The sequence below is a fragment of the Ascidiella aspersa genome, chromosome 4 (genome assembly GCF_963924565.1).
Source record: "Ascidiella aspersa chromosome 4, kaAscAspe10.2, whole genome shotgun sequence".
NCBI classification, from domain to species: Eukaryota; Metazoa; Chordata; class Ascidiacea; order Phlebobranchia; family Ascidiidae; genus Ascidiella; species Ascidiella aspersa.
The window spans coordinates 20,170,351-20,182,825 of NC_139450.1; the positions used below are offsets into that span (position 1 = coordinate 20,170,351).

Sequence of the window (12,475 nt, forward strand, 5' to 3'; positions counted from 1 at the left end):
TGGGTATGCAAAGGTTGACCCAAAGTAATTGGTCACTCGAAACAAAACGCTGACACTGCACTACAAGGCTACATTTTATAGCAAGCGTTATAAATTTGTTGCTGCAGCGACAGATTTTTATCCGAACTTGCCACTCTTGTATGAACAATTAGGCACAAACATCGTCATTTAAACATTAACTTATATCGGTTCCAATTACCCAGAGCTGGATTAAGGGTACTGTAGGCCTAAGGCTATTTACTAAAGAAGGGCCTAATTTTGCCAACCAAGGTACAATATATTGCCCTGAAGAAGATTGTTAGCCCTTTTATAAAATTTTGCGGGAAGAACAATTGTACAATTGCAAGGTACAAATAGTAAAAAAAGACATACGTATGTACATAAAACATGTTTTAAATGTAATAGGGGAAAGCGGGTGAAAATTGACACCTCACTTTTTTGTTGTTTTTTTTAACAAAAATTGCGAGCGTCAGTAATTGCGAGCGTCAGTTTACTAAACTCTACAAATTGTCGTCTGAAAAAACGTTTGTGGCAAAAAATTAGACAGATTTGATTTTGCACAATCCCGGAAGGAGAGAAAATGTGTTTGGATAATGTTGATATAGGGATAGCACAGTAAAATTATGTTTACAACTCAAGTTTGAGTAGTCTTTTTATTTTATTTTTTGCTAAATAATTTGTAGACCTGTTTATTAATCTGGAACAGTTGGACTTTTTAAGTTCCCAGTTATTAAAAAAAAATTAGGTTTTTTGCAATGCATAGTGTTGGGGCAAAACGGACCCCTCACAAGGTAGTCCTTTAATACTTGTGTAACTCAACTTTGCAGGAAAAGCCAAACAATAATAAATTTTACAACATCTGTTGTAAAAAAGATTGATTGATATTTGTTTTAATAGGCCTACTTATAAGTTGATATAGCATAAGCAGGGTTGTTCCTAAGAAAAAAATTACACTCACCAGCCTGGCGAGCGGCTATCAATCAGCACTCGCCCAGACGAAATAACACTCGCCAAATTTGTTGGCACGCAGTCTGCAAATTACCGTCCTAGCGCGGTCATTTCTTGGGTTATCGTTAACCTGTCTTATGGTTTCTATACGTAAACATTAGTGTTTATAAAAGTCTGGTCGTTTATTTCCATGCATGGATGAAGAAATTAATTCCCTGTAAAGCAGTTTACGCTTAAAACTATGTATTTCAGCCGAAATATTTTTTACAGTCTTTAGTGAAAAAATAACACTGACAATTTAGTAGCCACGGCATGCCTGTTTTCCAATTTTTTTACATGCTCGCGCTCTTTTTTATCGTATTCTGTTTTTTCTGTGCTTGAAGGACGTTTCACCGCAGGTTGCTTCGCGCTAGAAACAAAACGCCACATTTCGCCTAACACTATAGTTACTGGTTGAACCGCAACACAAGATAATTGTAAATTTACAACTAAACCATTCTTTCACAGTTAACAACCATATGCCAGAGATTCTGTGCTGTACAACACCCTATAGTGGGTTGTTTCAATTTTCCAAGGGCGTCCGCAATGGTTTCGATTCGTATCTTAACATAATTGCGATATGAAATATTCAGACAGTTATTTTTTCAGCTTTGGCTTGGTTGACCGCTATGAGCTTAAAAGTTTGCAACAACATACTTACGTAGACTCATTATTAATTCTCAGCTACAGTTACACAAGTAGGCGATATTTTAAAATACCATAGTGTTCAGTGGGCCATTTTGGTCCCTCAAAACCTTCTTAAAAAAGACTGCTTACAAATAATATACAACATTTTCATTCGGACTTATTGTTGTGCAAAACTGCAGCAATTGCAAAGAGTGTTTATTACGATCATACAACGGAACAAAGATTCTTCATTAAGAGCTTCGAACGTGACTTTGATTAACCTTATTATTTGTGTAGTGTTAAATATATTTGCGCCTTAGTGTTTAACGAAATAACTGGCGCTAAGTAATATTTCGCTTAGTCGTGTTGCTTAACACAAGTTGAAAATTTCTCGCCGAAGCCAAGTGGGTGTCAATCAGCACTCGCCCGGAGCGAATTGTACTCGCATTGGCGAGCGGGCGAGTGCTTAAGCCCAACCCTGATAAGGGAAATAAAAGGCTGTTTATGTACGGTCTACTTATAATAGGCCTGCCATATGTCCTCTTTTCTCAAGAAAACTATGGTCTTCCGAGGACACTCAAAAGTGTCCAAATGTCCTCTTTTTTGCATTTCGAGTTAGTTGCTTATACTTTTAACAAGAATTTTAAGCGATACGTTGTATTTATTTCTGAAAATTACAGTAGCCATAAAACATGCTGAATTGCTGGTTTAAAACAGGTTTTCCAACAAATTGCCCTATTATTTTTAAACAAATTGCCCCCTCAAAATTGTAGTTTAGCGCTAATTCAACCAATTTTTTCGCGCTTCGTGCGACCAACAATAGACTTCACTATTTTCAAGTTGTCTTTGTGATATTTAAATGAAAATGCCGAATTGCTTTTCATGGAGTTTATGTAAACATTAGCAAATTTTTGGGAAGTGCAAGACATAGGAAAATTACCAAAGGGGGGCGCGGCTGAAAAAAGGTTGAGAAACAGTGGTCTGTTCTATAGCATGCAGGTGGTTCTCAGCAGATGCTTTCATTTTTCTTTATTATTCTCTAAATTTAGACAACCATAAAGCGAAATAAGCTATAAATTATAATGCTGAAGAGGAAAACTTTGTTTACTGATGAGCTACGTAAGAAGTATCCTTGTTTCAGAAAAGGACGTAATAATTTCGGAGCTGAATGGTTTACTTGTGGATATGGCATGTTTTTCTCAAACGTAGTTTTACTTGCAGGCAAAAAAATGTCCTCGTTTTTGGATGCCAAAAATATGGTAGCCCTAATTTATAACCATGTAACTTATTATATATTTGGCTACTTACGCAGTTTTTTCTTTTTTGTTTTCTGGTGTGTTTTGACCTCGTTTGTAAAATATCTTCAACCTAGAAGGCGCCGTGTATACCATTAATGGAAAAAAAAATCCGTCATCCTGTATCTCCACGCAACAAGGCAATTAAATTATATTTTATTAGTGGGGTCCGTTTTGCCCCTTTGGGGTCCGTTTTGCGCCGTGCTAAAAATGGCCGGAAAATGTTAATTTATTCAGTAGGTATGCTTTTTATCAGTTGCTTTATTTAAGCATAATAGTAACTTTAAGTAAGACCTTTGGGTTGCTACCCTACTTAACAAAAAACATTTTGTAAAACTCGAAATATAGCATTTATCCCTGAGGGCAGGGGTTCCCAACCGGGGGGTACTTGTACCCTCTGTAAAATTTTCTACTGCTGAAATATCTTTTGTAGTGTACCGGTACTAGAATATTTAAAACCTGAGTTGGCAGGGGCCCTGGCAGATCAATGTTTTTTTGTATGGGGCGAGTCGTGAAAGTTTTAAAGATGGCGTAGCAAAGCGTGACAGCTTGAAACTAATATTCTCAAGAAACTTGTATGCGCCACTGCAATCGGGTTTAAGTTCTTTGGGGTAAATTGACGAAACGTCCGATTTAGCAAGATAGTATATTTGTGGCTCTTCTAGTCAAATCGTAGAATTTCGCAAGTCAACGCAATTTCATTGCTAAGGTTTCAGAGATTAGCAAATCAAACAAAAGCCTGATATTGATAAATATTGTGCGTGTTATTTTGCTATTATCATTATTATTATTGTGTTAGTTTGATTACCATTTTGCTATATTACAATTCTGTTATTATTGCTAAAACTTTCATTATTTACCATTTTGGAATTGAAATAATTTTGAGGCTCTCTGGTACTTTTGTTTTCTGCAAATGGCTCATCAATTGAATACATTTGCCCACCCCTGGTATATGACATGCCTTTAGCACACAATCAAGAATCACGAACTATTGTCTCATTTGCATTTATCAAGTTGATTTTGTCAATTTGTAAGGGCCATTAACCCAACAGCTCTATCTGTATAGAAATCACATGAAAATTGTTACTGGGTTAAAAACAAACGTCTCCGAAAATATATTTCCAAAAATACATTTTATGGTCCCAAATTATTGTCAAACACTCCACTGCTGTGTTGAGCACTATTATAAACTCATATTTTTCTTTGAGCTTGGTTTTTCTACTTTTAATAAACAAAACCTACACCGCATGGGCGATTTAAATCGATTAGACAAAATAATTTACAATAAAACATGTATTACTTTACAATCGTCAGTGCGGGTTTGATTTGTCCCCTTGCTTTTAACTACAAAGGTCAACGAAAAAATGTTTGCGAAAACGCTCAAAATTAGCGTGAACGCTAAAAAAAACGCCAAACGCTCAAACTGTTGTTGCAAACAAGTGAAGATATTTCGTTTCAACTTGAGAATGATATAAGGTGCACAAAAGGCAAATTTACTGCGCAATTTGCCTGGTGTGGCCCTACAAAATTTTAACCTTTAAAAAAATCGAGGGCCGAATTTTTCCAGGGCCTAAGGCTATAGGCTTATTAGCCTATTGGTTAATCCGGCCCTGCAATTACGCGAAAGAAATGGCAGACTTGGATATGAATCCCGTAACTCAATATTCTACTTTAAACATCCCTACTGTTTACCTCTTAATAGTTTGTTGCTGATTGTGTCAGAAATCAGTTAACAAAAGATTAACACCTTATAACAGTGGTTCTCAAACTTTTTTGAGCGTTACCCAAATCTGAGTTTATGAACATCTCACAACCCAATCTTCAAAATCAAAAAATGTATTTTTTTGGATATGCATGAAATAGAAAAAGACTGAGACAGCCATATGTAGTAGACAGTTCTATGAAACAATGATTTATCACAAACAAACGATTGACTTATTCTAGTGTAATTGATGAAACATTTTTCCTTAAAATCTTTGATGCACGGCTCTTTTTTAAAGTGCGCAATGCAAAGAACGTCGCCAGTATCGAGGCGATTGCGGGCCTTGGTTTTGGTAACCATCAGTGCCGAAAATCCTTGCTCGCATAGATTTGTGTCCGATGTCGACACACATCTACTCGAACAGACAAGAGTTGAGAGCACTGGATTTGATCAAACGATCCGAAGACAAATGTTTGCGCAGCAAGGTTGACGACTTGGACATTAGTATTGACTTGTTTGACTCGTGTAGTAAACCCCTGTTGAGCATCAAGCATTACGGGAGCACCTCAGTGTATAAGCTGACACTATTTTCCCAATTAATGCCTTCTTTTTGTTGGAAATTGTCTACAATATTGAAAGGTTGGCACCATTTGCCATTGTTGTTAGTTGTGTGTAAAACAGAAATTCTTCTTCTCACATAAACCTTCTCACAGTTAAAAGCTTCGTTCGGGAGACCATGTGATATTTTATATTGAGTAAAAGGTCTGTGATTCTACTTTTCACTGTGCTGTTCTATAACAAGACAGGCTTCAATTTCGAGGCCACGTCATCGACGTAGAGTCTGGCCATGTCAATGGCTACAGGCTTAACAAGCTCTTCTCCGATTGTGTGTGGTTTGATCTCTAGCTATGCGTAGCCTGACTATGTACAATGCCAACGTGGCTTGTTTGGTCGCTAAAAGCACTGAATTCGTTGGTGAACAAAATGGGCTTTGTTTTCGTCTCCCTCTCGCTGCTGAAAATAAATTCGTATTTTTTTCGCATGCTGTGGGTGTTTTGTCTTCAGCTTGTTTTTCTTCAGAGATTCGTTCGACAATACTGCATAACACAGCACACACTGTGACTTTACAGCACCATGATCATTGATAAAAGGTAATCCCAATTTTTTTTTCCTTATACGAATACTTAACTTTTAAAAATCAGTACCTGCAACTAATGACTTAATTGAAAGGAACAAACCTATAGCTCACATCGTAAGAAACTAACCTATAGCTTGAACTGAACCGGACGAGTTTCTCCTATGGACCTTAAGTAGGGATTATTATTACACAATATTCTCAAATCTAATCCCAAGTTTTTCTGTTTGTCTAAGAGTGTCTAACAGAATTCTTTGATATATGTGTGTGATACTAGCTAGCAGAATAATCTTCTAAAAAAATAAACAAAGTAATAAAGTAACTGTGACAGTCTTAGCAACTACTGTAGTTGGCTGCCATCTAAACGTTCAGAAAACCACTTATAATGCAATAACCCAGGTTACTGAGGTGAAGCCACATGAAATGCTTGTTCAGTCATAATTGAATTAAAACTACTTGAAAATGAAATAAAAAAGTTTGTTTGTGCAGGATTCACCATAGAGCGAGCCATTTTTTGACCCTGCGCGACCCATACTTTGAGAACCACTGCCTTATAAGGATACTGCTTGTTTGGAAGTGGCATTTAATCCTGACATTGTATAACTTACAGCAAAAATCAACACGAATGCAAAAAATATAATTGAATTCTCATTCTTCCTAAACTTAAATTATCATAAAGATTTGCAATACATTAAAAATCTCTCGATTTTTTCAAACAAATTTATCAGAATTATATGCATAACTGTACCTATTATTTCTAATTTTCAGTGCTGGTTTTAAGCCTATAAATTTTGGACGTTTCAAGTTAAATCTTTAGATTCAAAAAAACAATGTACAAAATTAATACATACCTAATAAGTGAGGTTGTTTGTTGTGTCTGAAAATAAAATTAACTAAATGAGCAACCTGAATTTATTTCATTTCAAACAGGCAAGACTTTGGCTTGCATCATGTAATTTTTATTAAACCCATTAAACTGTGGCCACCAAATTAGATGATGTTTTAAGAACTGACAGAGGCATTTTATCATGTAACCAAATTGCAATGTTGTGTTTTGTTTCTGAAATGGATTGACGAAATACTTGATTATATAGCGTGCTACACTTTGGCTAGGCATGTCATACATCATTTACATAACTAGCCTGTGAGATGTTTTGGGTCGTATCTAACAAATGTAAACCTTGTAAGGATAAGGCCTGTGTGATGGCAGCAATTCTATGATTGGTGTTCATGCAAACACAAATTTTGGTATCAAACAGTGTCCAACACAAGAAAAATCCTTAACAAATTGAAAAGTAAAAATTGTTTACTTTTAAAACCATTGCAACTTACAAACAAGGAAGTTCTGTTGACAACAATGTACTAGATTTTCTTTTATATATAGAACCTTGTAAATTTTCTATTTGTATAATAATTTTGACACAAAAAATCTTACACCGTCAAATCTCACCCACAAGAGTACTTGTATCTTGGCTAAGGGAAAGCAACATAACCACGGAACATTTTTGTATGGCTTTTTGTGTCAAAGTGTACATATACAAACTGACTCCATGGCAGGTTTACCATCCCCTGCTAATTTAATTAGGTTTTTGTATTACCTTTTTATACTAATATTTGATTTAAGTACTATGTTTGGTTCAAAAATAAATACTGATGTCTCTAATGTTGTTTCAAATAACAGTTGTTATTAAATTTATTGTATTTTTTGTAATATATATTTATATTCATATGGGGATTGTATCTGGCCCCAATTTATATAACCCAGGGATTTGTTTATTCCTATCTCGATCTCATTTTGTTTAATCGTAGTGACAATAACGAAAATAAAACTTGTATTTGTCTCACTCCACTAAGCTGAATTAAAAATATTTTTGGCATTTTAAATTTTTAACTTTATTTTTGAAAGTAACAAAAATAAAAGTAGTTTGAGCACTATTTTATTCCGAAAGAGCTAAATTACTGATTAGGTCACTTTTATATTTGCATGTATTAAATTATGCCTTTTATGTTAGTTGCTTAAATATTCAAACTTCGGCAATGTTAGTTTATAGCTCAAATGAAAAAAATTAGCACTCAAGTATCTCAAAGTAGCTCATATATAATTTGGCCACAAAATATTATGCAATTTTTTCTACTCGCACATAGCCTGATTATATTAAATTTGGAACTTTCTTGTTCGTAAGTAGCTTAAATAAAATAATTATGGCATTTTTAGTTTATAAGTTTCTCAAATAAAGTAATTGTGTTTTGATTGTGCATAGCTCATATAACACAAATTTGGGCACTTTTGTAGTCAAACCTAGTTCAAAAATACTAATTTGACCTAACTAGTTGACAAACAGAGCTCAAATTAAACTATTTTGTGCATTTTTTGTTAGTATGTAGGTCGACAAAAACTAATTTGGGATTGTTTTGTTCTTACACAGCTAAAATAAACTAATTTGGCACTTTAAATTGTCCGTATTTCAAATAAAAAAAAATTGGAAGGTTGCCGACCCTTGATTTAGAACAACAGTAGGGAAGTTCAAAGTAGAATCCCAGGGTATTCTAGAATCATAAGTTTTGAATCTAGCTTTTTCAAGGCCAGAGCCAAATTTCAAACCTACGGTGTGCAAGCAGCCTCATGAAAAACACCAGTAATTCTAAATGGAAACATTACTTAAGAAAGCAACAACAACCCACAAGAACAAAAAAAATATGCAAATTTATTTAATGTGAAATTTGACACTTTTGATGTTTTTTACAAGTGTGTCAAAATGAGGTGTAATAGAAGAGGATGCAGTAAGCAGAAGCTGCTTTAGGAGATTGTCAGTTAATCGGTTACGATACTGATTTTTTATTTTGACCATTTTGCTGAAAAGTGCTTCACAAACGTAAGCTGAACCAAATACAGAGGCATTCTTCAGGGCATTACTTATCAAGTTGGGATTTTTTCCTCTGGAACTCGACCCCAAAAGTCGAGTAGACCTTCACTTTGAAATGCTTGTTTCAGCTTGACATCGGACTGCATGTCTAGTAGCTCCAACTGAACTTATCAGAAGCGGTGGCTACCTCTATTGCTATGGGTGTAGCAGATGTTTTCATCAAAGGCAAAAAATAATGCATTCCGTTAATGCGACGTTCAAACTCATCAATCAAGTTGCTAATGAGTCTGTTATACGTATCAAATGATCCGCTGTCTCGATGATTTGAAAGAGTCGGAAAATGCGTTGTGTTACCACTTGAAAGTTGCGTGTTCCAAAGGCAAAGCTTTTTAATGAAGGCAGATGCTGTGCCATACAAATCATGACAAAACTTCATATTTCCTTGCAGGGTGCGATTTAGTGATGAAAGGTGGGTAGTGATATCAACCATAAATGCCAAATCAGCTACCCATTCTTCATTGCCGAGTTATGAGATGTATTTATTCCCTTCGGCAAACAGTTTAATCTCCGGTAAAACGTCATAAAATCTCTTGAGGCATTTAGCTCGGCTTAACCATCTTACACCAGTGAACATGACAACGTCACCATGATCAGCATCAATATCTGCAAGAAACTTTTTAAACTTACGATGGTTAAGTGCATTTGTTCAAATCCAATTTACTGTTCTTGTTACTAAGTTTGTCACATTATGCATGTTCAAAGACTTAGCAACTAGACTTTCGTGTAAAATGGAGTGATGCCATGTCACAGGAGTTAGGTTATCTTCTTCACGCCATTTGTTGACGAGTCCTTAAAGTCCTTGATTTGCGCCAAAAAGCATAGGACACCCATCGGTTGCCACTGAAAACAACTTTGATGAATCCAAATGTGCTTCTTGAAAAGCAGCTTGAAATTCACAAAATATATCCGTTCCTTTTTTTGTGCTAGAATGGAACGTAAAGTGAGGTATTCCTCATAAATATTACAGTTTGCCATGACTCCCCTGGTAACAGCTAGTTGCTCTATATCGATAAAGTCTTTTGAGGTATTGAAGAAACTGTTCATGCTGGTCATTAGATTTACATTCAACGGGTAGAGTTACTGTGTCATTACTATGCTGTAATTTCTTTGCTTTAAGTTGAAAACTTTTTCCCCTACCATGGTCCATGCAAGGCCCCCAAAAAATTTTAGGGGTCCGCGGTAAAAAAAGTTTAAGAACCCCTGGGCTAGGCTAACTAATTAACACTGCTAAAATGACTATTTCTTATTGCCATAGCTTGTCGATCAAGACAAAATATAATATGGCGTCGCAAACAACAAAATGATTTTACACAGCAAGGTAGTAACCTGGTAAGATTAGTACTTCGTACACGGGATCCTTGCTGAGACAATTTGCTAATTCTTAGTATGTTTTATTTCCTTTGTTGCAATTCTGGTACAACTAATTAATTTTTCACTAAGTCAGTGAGAGCCGCAACATGTACAGTTGAGAGCCGCGGTTGAGAATCACTGATCTAGAATAACGAATCCTAATATACTTTTAATTAATTATTTGCCTTTTATTTTTGGGTAGAATATTCTTCATATTTTTACCTTTCAATGATCAAAACAGCCTTTAATTCCAAAACTTTTTCTAACTTATCTATAATATATAGCGGTCATGTTCAAATGGCGGATCGCGATCCGGTTCCGGATCTTTTCAGCATTTTGTGCGGATCTTCTAATGTAGTCTTGAAAAAATAAACTTTGTATAGTGTTTTTCATGTGAATACCTCAGTGTTGATGAATTTTGTAAAAAATCAAGCATAGAATGAGACTCCCAATTGCTAATCTTTGTGAGCGTTTGAGGATATCAGTAAGCGACAGAAAGCCCCAATTCGATGCTATTGTAAGACCTAAAGTCTAAATCAGGGGTCGGCAACCTACGGCCCGCGGGCCGGATGCGCCCTGCCAATGTAATTCATTCGGTCCGCCGCTTCTTTGACAAACTGGATACGAGTCCATTTCAATTACTTTTTGACTATTTAACTACGTAAGTGCGAAAAATGTTCCCGCTTTGCGTGAATCATATTTCTACGCCCGGCTTGTTTACGTTTTAATGCGGTCTTTTGAACTAGATCAGCGCTTCGTTACCGTTAAAAAAAAAAAAAAAACGTATTCAAAAATAGTGGACATATATTTTTTAACATTTTTATTTTTGGCAACTTAATAAAAACTTGCAAGAAATTTAAAATAAATGACGGTATACCTAAAAAAAAAAATTTTTCTCAGTTAAAATTTTGTGCGGCCACAGAGACCTTTCTGAGTTTGGTGTTGGCCCGCAACTAGAAAAAGGTTGCCGACCCTGGTATCATTTTTCTCACTGAAATCTTGGTGCTGTATAGCACACTTCACTTTTGGGTTTTACAAATTTATCAATATGTTGTAGGGTACATTCACATAAATAAAGCACCATAATAAATTAAAGCTGTGGTGGATCATGGCAGAAATCATTTGAACACCCCTGATATGTAGCATTTAAAAAATTAAATATCTAACAATTAATTTAAACAACTGCTGTAGATGGCACTCTACAAAAAGAAAAAGTAGTGGTTGATCTAAATCAGGGTTTCTTAACCTTTTTTTCCTTATTACCCAATTCTGTCCAGAACAAAGTCCCATTACCCAAAATTTAATTTTATTTATTTTGCTATTTTACCATACTAAAAATCGTCTCAACACTAACTCTAAATGCACACTTATAGCTACTGTAAGAATATGTCACATAAAAACAAAGTACGTACAACCGGCCACAAAAATGATCACTATGACGAAACAATTGTAAAAATGATAAAGTATCCTTGTGCTTGTTTGGTTGTAATAAAAGGACTCAAAAAATCAAAAAAGTGTAAGTAATAAAGCAACTTACCACTTACAGCTGTGACATTGTTTTTTACAAACATAATTCTAAATATTCTGGTTCAGCTGATTACCCACCTGCTATCCTGAAATTACCCACATGTGGATAATTACCTATAGGTTAAGAACCGCTGATCTAAATAATGATGAATTTAGCAGATTGTGTTATAAAATAAAATTTCGATTTAAATAAGGGGCTTGTACTATTTCAACCTTTTGTGAAGTTAAACTCTGGTATAGTTAAAAGTTTTATTTTTTGTTTTAGTTTTAAACTATATTACTTTATCAGGATTCACAGGTGACAAAATCAACCATGCAGTTGCCACCTTACCAGCATCTGGTGTGACATACAGACCATCACTCATTCACAGAGGAGTAAGTTAGTTTAATTGCATTAGATATTGTAAAGTGTTTATCTGAGCTCTTAACTTAATTAAATATAAAAAAGGAACCAGACAGGTTGGTCGCCCGCTTCACTGGGATTACCTAAAATAATTAAAGCCACACACTTCCAAGCAGTTGCAATACAATTTCAAGCAGTTATAGAAAATATGCACTGCAAGGAACTTGGGATATGGCATTTATGAAACAGATTCATTGTTAAATTTTACAACAATAAGAGAAAAAAGTTGGCTTGTGTCCACATGATTTTTTGCTATATAGGACTGATAGTCTGTTCTTAACACTTTAGGATTATGACTTGATTGGAAGGGTTTATTAGAGAGTTACGAGTTATACATGCAATAATGCTAAATACCTAAATGGCCTTAAATGTCTTTGTTAACAGCCAAAAACCCTTATAGCCAACATAGCAAACAAACATTTGTATGGTACAACTCAAAACATATGCATTTAACTTGGTTTCAATGGTCCAGTGTATAACATCAAGGTGTACATAATTTCATTGGCTTTAGGCTGTTTTACAGGG

The 12,475-nt window shown here is 35.1% G+C and overlaps 1 protein-coding gene across 2 annotated transcripts in view; it reads left to right on the forward strand.

Annotated features, from left to right (window-relative positions):
* LOC146148602 (serine/threonine-protein kinase B-raf-like) overlaps positions 1-12,475 on the forward strand; it is a 101,565-nt gene that overhangs the window by 71,179 nt on the left and 17,911 nt on the right. For both annotated transcript variants that reach the window (XM_083388417.1, XM_083388416.1), the window contains one exon: positions 11,837-11,922. In XM_083388417.1, the coding sequence (XP_083244543.1) occupies positions 11,837-11,922 (86 nt within the window). The remainder of the gene's footprint in view (positions 1-11,836; positions 11,923-12,475) is intronic.